The following is a 20,250-nucleotide window of genomic DNA, read 5'->3' as shown; positions in this document are numbered from 1 at the left end:
TGAGTGAATATGACACACAACATTTATTCATTCATTCATTACCAGCCAATTACAGACACCAGGCGGGAACACCCTGAATCGGCAGCCATCCAATCACAAGGCGATAAGGAGACGGCCAACCAATTTCACTCACACTCATACCTAGGGGCAATTTAGAGCGTTCAACCAGCCTGCCACACACATTTTTGGGATGTGGGAGGAAACCGGAGTGCCTGCCTAAAAACCATGGAAGCCCAAAGAGAGATCATAGTACCTACACACAGTTATGACCATCCCGTGATCGAACCCTCGGCTCCAGAACTGTGAGGCCGATGCTCTAACCACTTGTCTGCTGGGTCTACCTGACTTATATGCACTTTTGAATAAAAACCTTTTTTCCACCCATGCATACAAATCCAAATGATAGAAACATTTATCATCTTTGTCGGTGCAAAAGTAATTGAGCCCACATTTAACTTTATTTAATGTTGTGTGCAGATTTGAATGAAGTTTTAAGACCACTACTGTCTTATTGATAAAGGTGGCAAAGGATGACAACATTTCATAAACATATGTAGCCTATTACTTTATTTTTTTTTAATAGCTTCTTGTCGTATATTCATTCCCCTTACCTTTCTGAATCATATCTGCTTGAATTCTTCCTTTGATTCAACCATGCATTATAAAATATTCCTTCTAAAGAAGAGAGCTGCAGAGACCTCAACTGGCCAAGTGTGAAATTGAAGCCTGCCTCTTAACATGGCAAATTTTCATTTTGGTCCTCATTTCTAGACACTTCACATCTATTACATACACTGGTGTAAAAGATGCATTTAAAAAGTAAAGATTTTCCAAATAATTAGTTTGTTAGTGACGTCCTCGTTAATAAATCAAGTTATTTGTATTCTTTAAAAGGGAAATATATTTGTGATGTCTTATAATGTTTGAAATAAATAAATAAAATAAAAACACAACAAATCCAAAACAATTTAATAGTAGTATAAAATAAACATTGGAATATTAAACACTGTTAAATTTCAAAAAGCTTGTCAAAAAAAAGTTTCACCTTATAATTTGTTGCATAACAAATGAGCAAGGCCATTCAGGTTGGGATTGTGATATCTTTTGGGACAAACCCTTTATGTATTCTGCTCTCCTGCCGTCCCCCACACCAAAAAAAAACAGGTCTGCGGCTATGCCTTCAAAGGTCGATAATGTGATTTTGTGCGAATCTTTGCTTAGTCCCCATGCAGGCCTCTAAAAGGTCAGTTGTCTCGTCTCTCCTGTGCCAGATGGTCTTTCTCACTGGTTGGCAAGCAGCACCCGTCCCACAAGCATGAAGATCAACCCCGAGAGGAGCTCCAGGGGCACGCCAGCTGCAGCCACCATGAAAGACAGTCCGTAGAGCACCGAGACCTGAATATCTGTACATGATTCCCCTCTCTCTTGAACAATGTAGCGCTTCACGTCCATCACCTCCATCCACAGTACGAAGAGCAGCAAGACAAAGAGGAACAAGCAGGCTGTACGGAAAACATTACATGTTTACATTATTTGTAACAACAGTCAGTTACGGATGTGGGTTTGTGTGTGCAGAACGTGGCTGTCATGAAACAGGCGTCAACAGCTGACAGTAATGATAGCAACATGTGTTCCCTCTTCACTCTTTAGAATCAACACTTCCTCAGCCGTTTCAATAATATAGTCAGATTGGTTAGAACAGGGACAGGGATCCTATGGCTCGGGAGTCACATGTGGCTCTTTTGATGGGTGTATCTAACCTGCGAGCTAAAATATGGAAACCAGATACTACATCTAGAGTTGATTTAATTTTCATTTTTTTGTATTGGACTCTTCTGGAATGCATACTCTCATCTATTAGCAACTGCATAAGAATGTTAAAAGTATTTTTTTCCACTTTAAAAGTGGTGGAATTACTAAAAAACATTGGCACTCATTTATATGTATTTTGACTTTTAAATTCGGAGAATGGCTGTCAAAGAATAACATTAGAAAATATGAATTGTTTATAGCTCTCTTTGTCAAAAAGGTTCCCGACCCCTTGGGTTAGAATAATAAGATTTCTGATATGGCTTTAAAATGTGGAATTTAAAAAAAATGATAATAATACATGACAAGAGTGCAGTTCTTAGCATTGTTACCTGCAATGATGAGAAAAGCTCCGCCTATCTTATACAGTTTGTGGCTGATGAAAGGTAGCCCACAGACCAGGAGGAAACTTCCAGTTAGAGCTGAGACCAGTGCAAGGATTATAAATATTGTCCAGAAACCTCGAAACACTGAAAAAAATTACAAATCCATCACCATTCATTTTAGTTCATCAAAAGAGAGTCTTTATTTAAAGTTTCCCCACCTGCTGCACCATCATAACTGGGATGAGGTACTGGCCCAAGTGCAACTGGTAATGGGAAAAGGTATCCATGGACACACACTTTTGATTCGGGTTGGTTTGCTACATGGATCAGAAAAACACACATTTATATAAAAACACAAAAAGAAAAGAAAAAAAGAATATTTTTGACATGATACAGAAAGATAAACATATGGTTCCATGTCCAAAAAAAGCACTGTATAGATAAATAAAAGAGCCTAATTGGAAAAAAAAAACGTTCACTTACTAAAAAATGTTGATAGTACTGCATCTGCGGTGGGTTCAACCTGGAATGCACAACGCCAAAAAAAGCCTTCATGGTGGAGGGTGAGAGACGCAGGAGAAATGGTGACTGCTTTTACAAACTGCAGCTGAGGAATCAAATGAGGCAGACTTACATGGGTTGTCAAAAAAAGACAGCATACACAAAATATCTGTCAGTCAGTTAACATATGTTTGTGCTACTGCTCTGAGGACCCACTTTTCTAACTGAAAGGATCCAATATGGTTCCGATTGCAAGGTTTGTGCAGCTTTCAAGAGAAAATTATGAATAATGCATACTCATACCTTCCACTGGCATGTCAAAAATATGATTGATGACAGAAAAAAAATATATACTTCTTTTGGGAAGCCAAAGACATCGATTGTTTTTTTTGTGCACTTACATGAACCCCGAAAAGGCCCATTTTTCCACCGACAGCCTGCTTTTTATTGACCGATATTAAAATTTTATATGAAAATGTGCGATCTCCCAGTTAGAAATCGGCATGCCAGGTTAAATATTTTCAGACTTTACTACTTTTGATGTTTGGATGTTGTTAAAATGTATGGCACATGTTTTGATAATATTGTAAAGGAGACTTATTGAAAGCTGCAACATGTAGTTTCTCTAACATGCTGTTTTTCTTCATTATCCACGGCATTCAATTGCAACAAGACCAATTTAACCACACCAGGTCATTTACTTCAGTCACTGCCATTATACAAATAAACAATCACCAGTAGGTGACAGCAATGCACAGTTTTTAAAGATGAGATCAGACCATTTTGTGGGTAAACTCAGAGATTTCTGGGAGACATAATGACATCTTGCTTAAATATTTATTGCCTTTGTTCTAGCAATTTTGATGAATACAGCTTGGCTTTGAAAGTTCAATTTTATTCCTTCAATATATGCAATATCTAATAGAACTTTCATCAAAATATCAAGACCCACTTGATGGAATTTGCTTAGCTTCAATAACAATAACAAGGTTGAAAACAGATAAAACTACTGCTCATTTGTTAAAAAAAAGTTCTAGCATCAACACACTTCATTAAAACTTCACAAAGGTGATTTTAAATGTCTTACCTCAGTCCTATTGACATCTTTTTCTTCATTTTTTTCTATCGTGGTCCAAATGTGTGGTCCACAGTTATCACTGGCCACCAACCAGTAGTCTGTACCAAAGGCCACAAAGAAACAAATGATCCCCATTGCTCCAAAGATCCCCCCAGCTAAGGCTGCAGCTCCCACCTTCATCTTGGCAACTTCAGTGTATCTTCTCTTTAAACTCGGAGACTTTGTTAGATCTGCAGCCTTCTGTTTCTGGACCACTCCCTGGCACGGGGGGAGCTATGAGGGGCAAAGAAAATCCAGTGACTGAGGACAGCAGGGGTGTACAAGAGTTATTTTTAGGAAGTATGTATGTCCTTGTCAAATTACCTTTGGTGTGCCAAGCATTTTTAAAGGATATGAAGACTGGTTCTGTGTTTAGAATGGAGATGACAGTTGTGTGAGCATCCCAGAATGCAAAGAATGTATTATGTCAGTGTTTCTCCCAGTGGAGCACTTTGAAAATAAATTAGACTATGGCTGCAATTACAAATGACGCTCAACTCTTTACGGGATTTTTTATGAGGTGTTCAGAAAAGGACTAAATGAATGAATGGTAAGAAAATTATTAGGGAAAATAATAATGATGTGGGAGAAAAACACAAAAAAAGAAAGTCCAAAAGTCTAAATTAATAGTCTTAGTGGCTATAATTTGGAGTTTTTGGTTGAATTTCTTAAACAATGAATGAACAACCAACATGGTATTCCTATAAATTGCCTAAATGCAAAACTTCAAATGATGGTATTTGTTGCCATCTACTGGAGACAAAAGTCTTTCTGATCAAGTTTAAACTATACTAAAAGTAAAGAGCAAATGTTTTTTTTTTTGGTGAGGAAGTAAAACACACACTTGAAAATCTTGGAAATACAGGAAAATATTACGATTTTGAACCCTCTAAAATTCAAAACATCAGAAGTTAATGACCTACAAAAACCGTCTGGATAAAAAAAACAACATGAACACCACACAGGGGTATTCTGTTTTGAGAACATTTAATTTGCAATAATTAGAAAAACAATCAAAAAACAATAAGTCCTTAAATGTATGTATGTGAGATTTCGAAATAGTACAAAAAAATTACCAGTAGGTGTTATTTTTTTATTTATTATGCGGATGAACATCCTCAGAAATACGAAGAACCGGAGTGCTAAAGTTGGACGAACATGGAGTCTTGCTCGGGTTGGTCACATGACTTATCCTCTTGCCACATTCTCCTCCAGGTCCCCTTACCAGACTGGAGTCCAATGAGTCTGGGCCTTGTTGTACATTGTTGGGTTGCATTGGGGCCACCAGGCCATGCAATATGCTGTTCCCCATTTTGGAATTGCATCGAGCTAAGTTATCAGTAAAGTGCTGCAGGTATACCTCATCTATCTTTTTCTCCAAAAGTCCATTCAGCAAGGAGTTAGACATGGGTTCTAACTGTGTGGTGGGCAACCCTAAACTGGCATTCACTCTGTCACCCATAACGAAATAACCCTGGTCTGGAAGTGACGTTGATGAACCACAAGATTGCGTATAAATATCCACCTGATCGGAAACGGTCCTGAGGGGGTCGTAAGAGATGAGGCCAGGATCAGCTCCATAAAGATCAGGGTAATCTTCCAGGAGGGAACAAAGGCCTGATGAAATTGTTGGATCTGTTTCAAGGGTTTGAACGGGTGGACAGACAGGGATAGAAAGGACTTGGGTAGTAGCTTGAGGAATGACTTGTAGTCCATGTCTAGATTCCTCCTGCTCTTGATTTGAACCTGCAATACACACACAATCCTTTGTGATAAGACATTCGTTTTGTGAAAATAACTTGGCTCACCTTTGTTTTGAAGATTTTCTTTTACTGTGGAAGTAGAGGGATTCTTTTTTTCCTCCTCGTAATGGAAGACAACCAGAAAACCTTCTCCTAGCATGACGCAAAAAAATATTTGGAATCTTTTAATGAATGCCTTTTGTGCTCCTTTAATTTGCTTGGTGTTCTTCAGTCCAGATACAAAATATGAATGTGGATTGTTGGGAACTACTAGTTTGTCACTTCTCCAATAGAGAAGTGGCCCCACCACCCACTCTACCAACTTCCTTTATTAAGTATGTAAAAGAAACAAATAAAAGAGAAGAAGACAACTGCTAAATCATGTTTTTGTGTACTAAACATCCTTCAAAACAAGAATTCTAGAGTGTTCCTCTTAGTGTGTGATTATCCACACTGTATACATCTAGTATATTATTTTTTTGTTCATATAAGGGGCTCATCTGAGGAACTAATACAATTATAAGCAAACTAAACATACAATGAATAGTCAGAATTTGTTCCATCGAAATTTTGCAAAAATAAACTTACTTAAAAATCCTAGAGACGACATAGACGTTGTTGGTACTTTATCATGTTTTATTTTACCTTAGGGAAGATAACATAAATCATTCTTCTTAAAGACTGGCAATACCAACACAATATAAAATAGGAGGCTGCTCCATTCGTCTAAAAAAAGAGGTTTAAAAAAAATTTAAACAGCAAATAGAAATGTCCCACTTGTCGCTGTCTGGAGTCTTATTGTTTAAATAGGTAAAAAATAAAACTGCTGTTAAAACAGCTTTAAGACAGTTTGAAGAAGGAAAGAATATAAAATATACATCAAAACATGGGAATGCAATGCTCCTGTAGAATGTGCCACCATTTCAGTTAAAATAAGATAAACTGGACCACAAAATGTAACAAAAATCTAAAAGATTGATTTTTTTAATAAACAACAACCTAATGATGATTCTAACATACACATGTCCATATTTTTTAGACTATGTATCACACTTTTTTCATAGTTTGGCTGATTATTTTTCTCCGGTGTGACTTGAAGGAGGGACTTGAGGAGCAAACATTATCTACAGTAAAATAATGTGAAGTATTGTTTAAACTCTGTGTACAGTTTCTGAAAAACTAATAATAGTTTTATATTAACATGCAGTACTTTTTCGGCTTGTTACTATTGATTCTGTTATTTCCATCTTGTATTTTGAGATGAAATGTCTGTTTTTTCTCTAATTTCCCCCCCAAAAACTACATTTACTTATCTTATTTTCTTCATGATGCATTGTTGAATTGTGCTATCCTCTGTTGTGATTTATAATTCAAAACATACAGTATATTGTACACAAGGAAGATTTGACTTGGCTACATTGGACATATATATATGATTTTATCATGCTAAATTGATGATTAAATTCACATTGGACCAATAGGCAACAAACAGGCTGTGGTTAAGGTAAGGTGAAGCTTTGCAAAGCCTTGAGAAGTAGAATATTGTGTTTAGTTTTGTTGTACCTCACTTCACCAAGGCACAGTTCTCATACGGACAGCATCATAAAAACATGGAAAATTAAGACGACCATTTATAAAACAAATTTTCAGGTCAGGCTGGGTCTGGTTTTTAAACAGAAAAGGGCAGATGCTACTGTTGTGCTTTCTTCAGCTGAGCCTCAGCCTCCTATAAAAGAAACACAGATGGAAAGAAAGACAATAGTGTGAATATTTGCAATAATCAAGTAAAACTATTAGGATAAGAAACTGAATTTGTGATGGATTATTAAAATCTGACCTTTGAGCCTGGAGGTGCAGTCAGACCTAGAAATGCATACACAGCATTGTCTTCTCTGGCATCGAAGAAGGCCTCATAGTTCTAAAAAGCATTTACAGAGAGATAGAAAGAATCCTTTAGAAACATGTTTGTCCTTTGAAACAAATGAAATGCAACATTTTCAAAAATTGGCAACTTTTTTTAACATTTGTGGTGACATTTTGTTGTACTCATTTCTTTATGAATTGTTTTAATAAGGAAAAACTGGAGGATTTTGAGTATATCTTGAAGTCTGGAAATGATGCAAAACAAAATGGAAAGAGGTAAATAAGCTTCTTTTCCCATTCTCACCCCACAATATTGGCTTTCATTGAATATCTGTGGCGGAAGAGGATTCCCTGTAGCCGGCCGTGACTCCTCCGGAACGTTCTCTCGCATCCACTTCCGGTTGTCTTCATTGGCAGCGATGTCACACTCCTCAAACCTGATCTTATTGGCTGCCAGAAAGCCCATCACATCCTGCTGTTGCTTTTTAATCTGAGTTTGAGTGAAGGAAGATGTAACAGATGGAAAGAGAGGAAGTTGTCAGTTAGTCATGCGTTTAACGGCATGGGCCGATTTGCGGAAACAGAATTTTTTTCTTTCCCCCTAACTACAACCCACCACAAGAAAAAAAAACTTCCTCTTTCAAATGGAGGTTGGATATACTCTAACAGTAGTGTTATCTTGACTGTGTTTTTCGGCCCTGCCTCTTCTATGGGAGTGTATTTGAGTGTATTGTCCAATAGGGCCCTAATGGATGCATGAGGGAGGATAGCCCTACAAGGCTAGACGGAAACAAATGCTCCACTGGGTCTTGAGAGGAGGTAACTGGTCAAATACGAGCCAAATAAGGCCTTTTGGAAGTCGACACACTCACATGCACATAAGCAGACACACACACACACACAAACCAAGCAGAATACATTGGCACACCAGGTGAAGTGTTACCCGACATTAAGACTACTAAGATAACTCACTCTTCTCTTCATGTCATGTAAACATTAATGATCGGCCTTGCATACTTACACTCAGCTTCCAAAGTATATAATACCACAGGCCCTATTCATTTGTTTTTAGTCACGAACATGAAAATGGGTTAAATTAACATCTCATTTTTTGTTTCTTTACAATTTTGGAAACAGTACCCTTAATGCAATCATCCCACTTTTCACTATCAAATATAGATTCATTAATTTACTGAACTTTTTATCCTCACAAGGGTTGCAGGGGGTGCTTGAGCATAGCCCAGCTAACTGTTTTGGGGATGTGGGAGGAAACTGGAGCACCTGGAGAAAAACCTCTGCAAGCCTGGTGAGGACATCTAACATGCAAAGTCCACATTGTGAGGACCGACCTGGGGTCAGACCCTCCACAACCCTCCTCCAAGCTAAATAGCAATGCAAATAAAAACAGGACAGGGCTTGTGGAAAAATAGCACACTCATTGTATTGTTTGTCTAGAAATGGATCATGTGTTTCTAATACCTAGAGAATGAAAAGTGCTGATGCAGGTCATTCCGCTCCCGCCCATGCCCCGACATTTTTGTGTACCACATTTAACATTTTTCAAATATGTGTCTAAATTGACAAAATATGACTTAAAAAATTACATATATAAATACATGTTTACAAAATAAGAACATTATTTCAAGAAATTCACCAAGATGTTAATGTCAGTTTATTGTCGTAACTATGAGTTAGACTGCGAACCCTTAAGCACTTTACCTTTAACCTTGTCATGCTATAAATATCTCATTTAGTACTCACTAATGGACTGAGCTTCAGAACTGGTATCCTGTAGAAAACATATACTATGCAGCAGTGTTTGTCCACAAATAAAACAATGAACGCTACCAGTAAATACAATATCCTTATAAAAGGTCAGCCATTAACTGTAGCCAGAAAAAAAAACTGGGGATTGATTAGATTAACTGTATCTAGCAATGTTTTAGATCAATACCCCACGTTGCAGATGCACTGTAAGGTAAAAAATGGAGAATTGGGCTGATGTTCAGGCAAATTTAACACTTTACTATCAGTGACAGTCAAATTTATCTATGTAAATACACAATACATACACTGTTGTTTGCCTCTTACATTGTGCAAGTGTGTGTACTGAACATAAGACGCTCTGAAAAGATTTTCTGAAAGGACAGAATATAACAAATCTGATTTATGTAATGAAAAAAATTAAGGAATCTGTCTAGGTCAAAATACGCATGACTATAAAAGTGGATCTTATGTAATGATTGTGTTGGCTAATAACAAACCAGATTATATAGTAGATCAATTCTAGAGTGTAATTTGATCAGATTGGCTAGAACAGGCTTTTTAAGGGTACATTTATGTGGTGGACGGTATTGTTGTTGAATTCTAAAACAGTTTAAATACTCAGTTGACACTCTCTGAGTTAGTGTGTAAAACGGGTCTTCCCTTTTAAAACCACCAGTCTTTACAAATCATTTACTGTGCAGGACAATAAAGCCATTTAGTGCTTCTAACTAAAAAGAGGCTCTGGGTTTGGAGTGAAAGTAATGTGCATTATCCAAAAGGTGGTTTTAAAGTGTAGTTGTATCAACTGACTTACAATCTTGAATTGAAAACAGACAAAACATGCAGTTTGAACCTAAACAGACCTAAACAATCAATGTTGATACACATTAAGCATACAATGATGCTTCAATTATAACTACCCTGGTATTTAAGTCATTGTTGTCATAGTTATATTGATACTTACCTAAATTGTGTAACATAAACATTAACATCACTTCTCAGTATGATGCAGATGCAACTCAAACAATATTTTAGTTAATATGCCAGTGTTTATCAAACATAAACACGCCCATCATGGAAAAGAGGGGGGTTGATATACGCCCTTTGGATCAGAGAATTTACCTAAGATTCATTAAATGCAGAAAAATATGTTAAGCCTAAATCAGCCATTGAAAATACCCTTAACTCGGGGTTCTACAGCTGCACTTGTACAAAGGCCTTGGAGAATTGCATCACCATCATTCCTTTCCACTCTAGATGAAATTGGCATGCCTGAAACTAAACACCCCTGCTTCTTACTGCAAATCTAAACCATTCCAAACAGAGAATGTGCAGCAAATGTTTAGCGACCGCATGCATTTCCTGTTTTGTAGGAGGCTGTCTTTGTTATACAAAGCAACACTTATCCCAAAATACACAATAACCAACACTACAACAGTTGACAGCATCCACATACAAGTTGTTCTTCTACTACATTTTCCTTATAGCACTACTAAAAGGATATATTTCTATGCTGATACATAAACCGAGTTCAATCAGAGTTCAGTTGCCCTGATATTGACTTTTCAAAGCTGGGATGCTGCAAATAGTCACACATCACAACAAAAGATGGGACATTCTCTCTCATCCCTTACCGAAGTAGACCCAGAAGAAGACGCTATATACACTTTGATCACCATGGTTGGAGTAGTGGGTGGCTGAAGACGGTTGATTATTTGGATCCGAGTGTGCAGAAATTGTTGTGGGGAGGAAAAAGGAGCAAATTCCCAGGTTTGATCCTCTGGTTTCAGGCAGACTGTGATCGCAAACACTCCTACTCTGCTCTGGATGGAGCTTCACATTCCTCCTCCGCCTCTCCTCGGCCTCCCCGCCTCCTTCCAACCCCCCTATGGAGAGACCGTGCAACGAGAAGTGCGCGAGATCGAGTCGCAGGGAGACACGTACACGCAGGAAGAACATTTATTTATTAAAATGGAGAAAAAAACTAGTGGCGAGACTGTATTCTCACTGTCTGGATGGGCAATCGAGATGGAGCCTATTGTTCTCATCGTACTCGCCTAGCGTATGATTGTGTGCAAAAGGAAAAAATGCATTGCAATGTATGCTAAAACACACCACAATCTGTGTTTTGTGTGTTTTTTTGTGAAGGATGAGGGCGGCCATGTTCAAAAGCCAGGCTCAGTAGGCCCCCTGCAGGCGTCTGGAGTAGACGCCTCTCCACTCGGACGAATTTAGAAAAGCTGGAAAAAAGTGTCAGCGAGGAGCAGAGAGGGCGCCATATTGGACTCGAACACGAATGCATTTCACACCAAAATCCCTCTTTGTCGTTGCATTTAGATCCATTTAATTATGATTATTATTTAAAGATTACACAGTTGAACTAGTGTGGGTTTGCACGTCGCCCGTATCCGCCATCGAGGGCTCGAAAACGACAGGCAGACCATGTGTGTCGCTGCCCTTACTTAAACAATCCCCACACATGTACGCAACCATCATGTCTTCGAATCCTTTCATTCTCCCAGGCGTCCTCCCACATCTCCCTGTAAGAAGAAGCCATTCGTGCAGACGCTCAAAACATCACCGGCTCCAAAATTCCGAGTGTTCCGCAGCCTCAAATGGAGGCATCTGATTGGCTGCTGCAGCTGTCACTCTAGCACTTTAGCCGCACCCCTCCCCCCATTCAACCACTCGGCTCTCTGTTTCTGTGTGTTTACTACACTAGCGAGCGTTGGGTAGACACTCATCTTCACATGCACTGAGAACAACTGTTTTTAGTTGTGTTTTTGTGAAAACCTCCAACAAGTCAACATGCCCAGGAGAAAGGTGAGTATTTTCGAACAAATTCGCACACTTTCAGGGCTTCGGAGAGCGCCGATCCAATTGCAAACGATTGCGAGACATTCCTTCGAAACATGACTTAATTATAATGCCATGTATAGTGTTCGCAGATCGTCGGCATTTTTTTCCCGTTTTCCAGAAATAATAAGGATTTTTTCCCTGTGGGAACTAATATTTTCCCGCGTGAATGCGAGCCATTCGAGGTGTTTTAAGCCACGGTCCGTTATAGCGCCTCAGATCCGCGGCTCCATGCAGTTAAAGCACAAGCAAGCAGCAGCCATGCTTTGCAGCTCTTGTCCACCTTCGTCGGCGAGTCCGCCGAGAACAAACGGCTAGCTTATCGCCGTGTGCCCGTCGAACCACTCGAAAGTAGCGTGTAAAAATACTACGGTGACTTTACTTTGCGTTTCGAGCACAAAATCCTACATTTCGCCTTGCGTCGGGATAAAACCAGACATTTTCTCTCTTTGTTCGTAGTCCCAAATGGCTGCGGTGGCGTGGCTCTGCCTGCGGGTGGCGCCCGTGAGGCCGAGCGAGGTCCCTCCCCCCTTGTGTGAGACTCCCGCGCCAGCTTTCAAATCTGAGCTGCGTGCATTGAATGGGAGGCAACACAGGAGAATGAAAGGGAAAAAAGCGAGATCTGGCCCCCCAAATGTGTCCCCCGAGGGTTGCATAGTCTGCATCTTGTAGCCCCTCTCACCATGCACGCTTATCCGCCATGTTGAGTCGCCCCAAAACGTTAAAAGCAGCTTTTTGTGGCATCTTTGCATGTTTCGAGACGATCTGAAAAAGATTTTTCAACACCACCATCATCAATCATATTCAGTGCACAAGTTGTTTGCTGGTACTTTTTTGGACTTGCAAACACAATTTAAGCTTTAAATCGTATTATTTCCATGTTTCTGTGTTTTATTCTTTTATCTTTACTTTGCAGAGACAAGAAGCAGAGGACAAGGAGGAGGTAAGAGCACTGAACATTTAATATTGCATCATATGTCAATATATACATATTCATAGATTTAAAAAAACACATTTCACATATTTATACCAGATATAACAAAACAGAACCAATAAATATGTTTTCTTTCAGCCCAAGAGGAGATCGGCCCGGTTATCCGCGGTAAGAAAAGAATAAAAATTCTAAATTTGATTTGTATTTTAAGTTAAGGGTAATTAACACAGTTTAAACTGTACTAAAACAAATACAGGCATACAATATATTATGTCAAAGTAATTTTACAGCTAGCATGTTTTGAAACAAATTTAAAACTTAATTAGACAAACTTAATTGCACAAAAACATAATATTTTACTCTGTTATGCTTAAAAAAAGGTTAAAGCTGTTGAAAGTGATCAGCGTTAGGGTTTAAACAGACAAATATGTCGATAAGCTTGTAGTAAAAACTCATAATAATGATCAACTTATATAGTTTCCCATTCTGAGAAAAGTTCTAATAACAATTAACAAAGTTGTCACCAATTGCTAGCTTTTAGAACAAATACTTGTATATAAAACCCTATTATCGTGTGTGCATTATTGGCTCGTGACAAGGAGGACAAGACTTGTTTTTGATTTTTTCTAGTACGCAACCAAACATGTTAAAAAGCCTTGTGATTTCAGTTTCACAATTGAATGAAAAGCTCACAGTTATTTGAGAGCAAAACTAATAATAGTTGTGTAAAAAGTAAAACTTGATAAGTGATAATCAATTGGTGAAGAAAAAAAACACAATTTGTTAACCACAGTTCATAAGTGACTATAAGTAACTCAATATTCTGAGTGTATGGCTTTGTATGTCGCTAAAGGTTCTGAAATTCCATTTATTCTAAACAACAACAAAAATTGATCGAATGAACAACTTTGTTAAAGTCATGGGTGTTTAGGTTATGAAAATAATGTGTCTGTGCCGTTTTTAATTGCGCCAATGTCCGCAGAACCCGGCTACATCTAAGGTGGAGCCAAAGGTTAAGAAACCAGCAAAGGTAAGAAAACACAACAAACTCAACTTAGAATCCAACTGAATGTTCATCATCATGTTATGTATTGTTTTTCCAGAAAGAGAAGGCTGTGAATGACAAAAAGGAGGACAAAAAGACCAAGAAAACAAAGGAGAACGCTGAAACAGAGGCCAATGAGGAAAACCACTCTGAGAATGGAGAGGCCAAGACCAACGAGGCGAGCCAACGTTTTTTTTTTCAGGCTAACTTTGTAAATCAAAACAATGGCGTTAACCCCACTTGATTTGTTCTATCCCTGCAGGTGGAGGATGCCCCTGAAGAAGCTAAAGAGGAGGCCAAGTCAGAGTAGCACCACTGCCCCCTAAGCATTTCTCCTCTTTAGCCCCTCCCGTGGAATCTCCCCTCTCAAATCTCTCACATGGTTTCCCTCCAAGGCGTATTGTTAACAGAGGAATATTTTTATCAATGGTTTTATAAGTAGCCGTACAGATTTTTAGCACAAAAAAGTAAAAGCGGATTATGGAGCACCTTGCAGAATTTGCAGTGGTCATATCAAATGTCTGCAAGCACGACAAAACACACACTAAAATCTTTTTTAAATGGCATTTCGTGATTGTTAAAGCCTTGTTTTGGTGTAGAAAAAATGTCCACTGCTGGATTGGCTATGTCGTGGCTTGTGTAGCTGTGTTTTTTTTGGGGTTTATTTTTCTCCCAACACCTCCTCTGAAGATTAGAATCTCCTCCTTTCCCACTGTCCAACTTCCTTACCCATGTTTTATTAACGGTTCTGCCATGTTTTCTTGGCTTTTTCTTTAGTTCTCTTAATGTGCAGTGAGTGCCCTTTTTTGCCTGTGTCTCATGGTCTTTTATCCCTAAATGAAAATGTGTTTTTAAAAATTATTAAACGCGTTGCCCATAATAAGAAAGAGGAAGACGAACATGTGAAACATTCCTAGAACTGACGCCGCCGACCTGTGTCCGAGACGACCCTGCGTTATGAAAAAAAAAAGATGGGAGGGAAAACCCAAAAAAAACAGCTCCTGCTTCATCTGTGCTGTCATGTCAACTTTTTTTTAAACTTGTTTTTTAAAAATAATTCAGATTTGGAAAACTTATAAACGCAGGTGTCTGGTCCCTCTATTATGTTCTGAAATTCTCTTAATAAAAACAAGTCCTGGGAATTTTCCTCAAAATATTGTGTCTGGAAACCATTATTTATCGATTTTATCGACCCAAGAATATTGGTATTTAACTTACAATGGCCTAAATATGGACTTTTGAGATGATCACATTGATGAGGTCAGGCTCATTGTTGGTTAGCAGTATTTGTTGTGTAGTTTTAAAGCTCATTTTACTGCAAATGTGACAGATTGGTGTCTTTTCGACTAGTGACCTTATATTAGCCTTGTGTAGCCCTGGTTTGAGTCAATAACTACTATAAGTTCAATATATAAGCGATGGGCAAACATTTACACATACCTAAAGGCACTTTAGAGTGTTCATTAGCCTACCCTGCATGTTTTTTGGATGTAGGAAGAAACCAGAAAACCCACACAAGCCCAAGCAGAAAATGCAAAGATCCAGGCCTTGTATCACATTATATATAATACATTAATCTAGAAATTCATATGCAGCCCCAGTCAATGTATCATGACCCATACACAGTAACCTGCGTATACTACCACCATGTCATTTTATAGAAAAATGGTTCACATCAAGTCCAGTCACTAAGACCCACGTGCAAGAAGAAAATCATAAAAGATGCATGGCTTTTGTCAAGCTGACCTTGTGTTTTGCACCTGTGTTTATGGTCCTTCAGAATATCGATCTAAAAGTCACCTCTAATGCATGTTTGTTGGAAGTCAACATTTCAAAAATTATTTTTGATTATACGGTGCACATTTGCTACTCATTCTATTAAATGTGGACCATTTTTTTTCATCCTTCTTTGCAGGCCTTACATCCAAACGGATTACAAAGGTCTCCATCCCCCCAGAGGAAATACTTCATAATCATATTGATTTCTGTTGGACCATCTGGTCTGTTTGTTTCATTTTGTTCGTGAACCAAAGGTACAGTTTCTGTGAACCAGGAATAATTTGTCATAGCCGAATGTAAGGCTCCATTTTGTCGCCATCCCTGTCTCCTTAGACGGATTTAAGTTATATCAATGATTTGACGCTAGAGGGCGACATTGTCTTCTTTCCTATTGGGATGCTACATGATTAAAAAAAAATTCCCACAACTCCCTTTTGTCCTTAAAAGATATTATGTCACTTTAAAAATACAATGAACAAGTGAAAGAGACTGACTTTTATTCATTCATTTTCTGAAATGCTTTATCCTCGCTAGGGTCACAGGGGGTGCTGGAACCTACCCCAGCTGACTCCGGGCCAGGCCCATTGAGAACATGCAAATTCCACCCAGGTGAACCAACCTGGATTTGAACCCACGACCCCAGGGCTAAGAAGCCAACACAATTAGCACTTGCACCACCAAGCTGCCCAGGTACACACATTCTGGTTAGCAAGGCAATAGTCTGAGAGCAATTGGCTGGAGTCCTTAAATACCAGGTGCTACTATTTCACAACAGGTGTGTCGCTGAGCCCGCCAATTCAGTTAACCCAAAGAAGGGAAGAAATACTGAGAGCCAAGCAGACATGACACATTGAATTGTGTTCAGTTGTGGGAGGAAGACAGAGTACCCGGAGAAAATCCACAAAGCGAGGTATTGAACCCTTGGTCTTAGAATTACGGGGCATGCTAACCACTCCTCTCAGACCCAGAGCAATTTAAAAATAATTGAGAAGTGCTGTGTATATGAAAATCAGCTTTGCATATAAAATATTGGATATTTCTTTGTACTACATTTCTGTTAACCAATTCATGCAACTCATTTTCCATTGCATCCATATCATAAACGGTATATATTGATCAGAGGCACAACACTAATCTCCTTTTCTTTAGTATCTGAATGCCTTCTGCACTCTCCTTGGAATATTTCATAATGCAGACGATGAATTGATCAATCCATTCCCATTCTCTCTTTTGAAAAGCCTTCTGATCTGTTAATGACTTTGATAGAAAACACACACACACACACACACACACACACACACACACACACACACACACACTGTCCTGTGCCATTTGCGTCAGGTTCATCAATGGCAGTTTTTTTTCTTCTAATTTCAGTGTATTCACATGGGCTATTTACTTAATATGACAAACCCATATACACACCCCAATTTCATATCCAACTCTTTGTATGCAGTCTAAAATAGCCTTAGTATTCTCTTTTTAAACATGTGCGTGATGACTCTGTCATCCCACGCATTTCCAGCCTCTTTGTCCACCCCGCACCCACTGTGCACTTAATTATGGTCATTGCTTTGCACACAAGAGAAGGGGAGGGGAGGGTGAAGGTGGATGAGTGAGTTTGCACACACCTTCTTTTGCGTAAAGCATGAGGATGACCTTTCATGGGGAAGTGATTTAAATGATGTCCTGTCGTCACTAGGGATACTGAAAAGTGAGTGTGAATCAACATCCAACGTGGAAATAACGTCACAATGTGGCAGGGACAGATTCACACGGAAAGTCGTCAGGTGAAGGAGTCAAATCCCCCCCCCAAAAAAGACGTCTGGGTGTCCTAAAATGTTTATGCTTAACTGTTGTTTGTATGACAGAAAAAAACTGGCTTTGCTCCACTGGATGTAAACGACTCAGTGAATATATAGGATGGTACAAAGATAGAATGAAACAAGAGGTGAGTATTAAGGGTGGGGGGAAAAATGCAAAAAAAATATTCATAGAGAATGCTGGATAGCGATGGGAACCTATTCTCTGTTCATGCAGGCAAGATGGAAATGAGTGGGCGACTGTGACGTCAATCAGTGTAGGCATAAACACACACGTACACACACACACACACACACACACACACACACACATACACACACACATACACATATATACACTCATACACGCACTCAAACACACATTTACACACACAAAAATACATACTGAAACTCCCCTGGTTATCTAGTCTCATGCTAAATGACTCTTCAATCCAAACAGCAGCCGGGCTCCACGTCATACACTATTGGAACATCATCCCAAAGAGACCCAACATCAATGTAACATAAACTGTGATACATACACCAACCAGTTAGATTAGACTTCTATTCACGGTAGATAGTATGTGTTGTAAAGCTAGTTTCTTCTTAGAGGCGCCATATTGTCACAGCTAATAATTAGTTCAAAAATTGGATTATCATGTCACTCTGTACTCTGAAAGCATATTGATGTTCATCAAGCATTGCATTTTAAGATGCAACAACAAAGTATACACATGTCTAATTGGTTAACCTGACAACTTACCATTGTGTAACTCATTATAAGTACTGAATATAGACATCGCCAGGGGAAAACTCTGTAAAGTGCCATTGGCATAATACCTCCACCTGTTGTATTGTGTTTTTCATTTCTTGTTTATACACTTCTGACATCACCACTCTTGTGATTTCATTATTCAGACCCACAAGAGAATTTTCTATTGCTCCACTTAAGCATGTTTCCTTTATAAGGTCTGCATATACCAAAAGAGGAATAAACTCTCCTCCAAACCTAAGTATTGATATATTGTATGAGACAGACAACTAATCACACATACTTAGCTGCAATTTAGAGTGTTTAACCGGCCAATCATGCATGTTTTTAACGTGGGAGGCAAGTGGAGCACTTGGAGAACATCCACGCAGACCTAGGGTGAACATGCCAACCCTCCCACAAGAAGGTCAGAACCCATTGAGGATTGAACTCTTGATCTGAGATCTGTGAGGCAGACGTACTAACCATTAGGTCCCTGAGTCGGCTATACAATATTACAGTAATTGGTAAATGACCTGAAGACACATGCTGGTCCATTGCAAGGTGCTATGTCCTCGAAAGATAATACTTTTTTCTTTTCTATCAATGCTGAATGAGTACTGAGTCATAGCAGTGAGGAAGGCTGATGTGTGGGAGGCACACAATGGTGTACTGGGGTGTGGAAAAAGTTAAAGGGCATAAGTGGTACGGGCTATCTTTTAGGTAAATGACGAAAAATGTGAACAATGAATACTAAATATTCTGTTTTTGTGTGTTTTTTTAAAGGAAAGTCGATCAGAGACCTTAACCATTACATCTCAGTGAGCTGATAGATTTGAATGTCATGAGTAAGTTCATTTTAGAATGACATTTAAAAAACATTACGCTAACATGACACCATAAAGGGTAAACCAAAAGAAACAAATACTCTGGCATTTCCCAATCAATTAAGATAATCATTTACACTGCCAAACTTGTATATTTTTGCAAGACTTTCCAAGATTATACTAAACAAAAATCCAACAGTTTTTTTCACAACAGTGAAATATGTGTCCTTTATGTGGCACATTTAATTCCGAGATTTAAAGAGATTTCAACGTCTGAGTAGTCAAACCTGGGTGAATGATGTCGACGTGTAGATGAGGTGTCTTTGTGATCTCTGTAAATGTCTGTGGATGGTTCACGAGTGGGCTGCCTATTAGAGAAAATTGATGTGCATACAGTTGTGTGACGGTCCATATACACACCCATATGTGTATCTGTGTATGTGTGTAGTGCTTTGACATCATTGCTGCCGTCACTGCAGCCACTTCACGGTGACTCCCTTGTGACTTAAAGGCCTGACAGCCTCCCACACTTTTCCCATCAACTCCCCTCATCCTCCCACCTCTTGCTTTATCTCTCCCTTACCACCTCGCATTGTCTTATTGTCACCTTCTCAACTCCATTTTTTCCCCACACATTCACTATCTTGAGCTTTTTATTTTACCCATCCCCTAGTCTTTTGTTTCTCTCAACATCACCACCATTTGCAGTATGGGTCTTCCCTGTCCTACGTCATCCGCTTACGTTCCCAAAAGGCTGTCTGTACCTGTCTCTATGGAAACCCCAAGTGGACAAGAGTGGCTCTGAGGTCTGTGAGATGCTGATACAGTGCCTCGAAGATCACACACACGCGCTTCCCTCTCCTAGGGAGTAATACAAGCTAGAGCAAGCCCTACAATGGGAGAAGATGGATGGCATGTGAATGTAGAAAACTGTGCTGGCATACGCATTCCCCTGAAGGCATTCCCTTCACGTGCCCACGATATAATTAGCGAAGAGAGAGAATCAGGTGGGAGGGAGTTTCCTTGTAAAATTGCACCCCCTAATCAGGAATAATGGCCTCTTCCTAACATTTACACTTTTTTCAACAAGCTTCCTTGTAGGGATGTACAACAACACCCTTCAACACCTGA

The 20,250-nt window shown here is 39.0% G+C and overlaps 4 protein-coding genes across 4 annotated transcripts; 1 reads left to right on the top strand and 3 right to left on the bottom strand.

Annotated features, from left to right (window-relative positions):
• Positions 1-1,137: 1,137 nt before the first annotated feature.
• LOC144207657 (transmembrane protein 182-like) lies at positions 1,138-3,954 on the bottom strand. The gene is made up of 5 exons (XM_077733280.1): positions 3,724-3,954; positions 2,619-2,742; positions 2,354-2,452; positions 2,142-2,279; positions 1,138-1,502 (listed from the first exon to the last, which is right to left on the bottom strand). Exons 1-5 carry the CDS (start codon positions 3,892-3,894, stop codon positions 1,282-1,284), a joined length of 753 nt encoding a protein of 250 aa, XP_077589406.1. The 5' UTR covers positions 3,895-3,954; the 3' UTR covers positions 1,138-1,281.
• A 769-nt stretch (positions 3,955-4,723) lies between these two features.
• On the bottom strand, positions 4,724-5,824 carry LOC144207613 (uncharacterized). The gene is made up of 2 exons (XM_077733216.1): positions 5,562-5,824; positions 4,724-5,499 (listed from the first exon to the last, which is right to left on the bottom strand). Exons 1-2 carry the CDS (start codon positions 5,653-5,655, stop codon positions 4,847-4,849), a joined length of 747 nt encoding a protein of 248 aa, XP_077589342.1. The 5' UTR covers positions 5,656-5,824; the 3' UTR covers positions 4,724-4,846.
• Positions 5,825-6,110: 286 nt separating this feature from the next.
• sh3bgrl (SH3 domain binding glutamate-rich protein like) lies at positions 6,111-11,014 on the bottom strand. The gene is made up of 4 exons (XM_077732788.1): positions 10,760-11,014; positions 7,663-7,848; positions 7,333-7,413; positions 6,111-7,221 (listed from the first exon to the last, which is right to left on the bottom strand). Exons 1-4 carry the CDS (start codon positions 10,802-10,804, stop codon positions 7,186-7,188), a joined length of 348 nt encoding a protein of 115 aa, XP_077588914.1. The 5' UTR covers positions 10,805-11,014; the 3' UTR covers positions 6,111-7,185.
• Positions 11,015-11,783: 769 nt separating this feature from the next.
• On the top strand, positions 11,784-15,114 carry hmgn6 (high mobility group nucleosome binding domain 6). The gene is made up of 6 exons (XM_077732789.1): positions 11,784-11,948; positions 12,898-12,924; positions 13,054-13,083; positions 13,898-13,945; positions 14,019-14,138; positions 14,223-15,114. Exons 1-6 carry the CDS (start codon positions 11,934-11,936, stop codon positions 14,268-14,270), a joined length of 288 nt encoding a protein of 95 aa, XP_077588915.1. The 5' UTR covers positions 11,784-11,933; the 3' UTR covers positions 14,271-15,114.
• The last annotated feature ends 5,136 nt before the right edge of the window (positions 15,115-20,250 follow it).

This window comes from Stigmatopora nigra, chromosome 14 (assembly GCF_051989575.1).
Source record: "Stigmatopora nigra isolate UIUO_SnigA chromosome 14, RoL_Snig_1.1, whole genome shotgun sequence".
Classification (NCBI taxonomy): Eukaryota; Metazoa; Chordata; class Actinopteri; order Syngnathiformes; family Syngnathidae; genus Stigmatopora; species Stigmatopora nigra.
The sequence above is the reverse complement of the archived record's forward strand: the minus strand, read 5'-3'. Positions and strand labels throughout refer to the sequence as shown.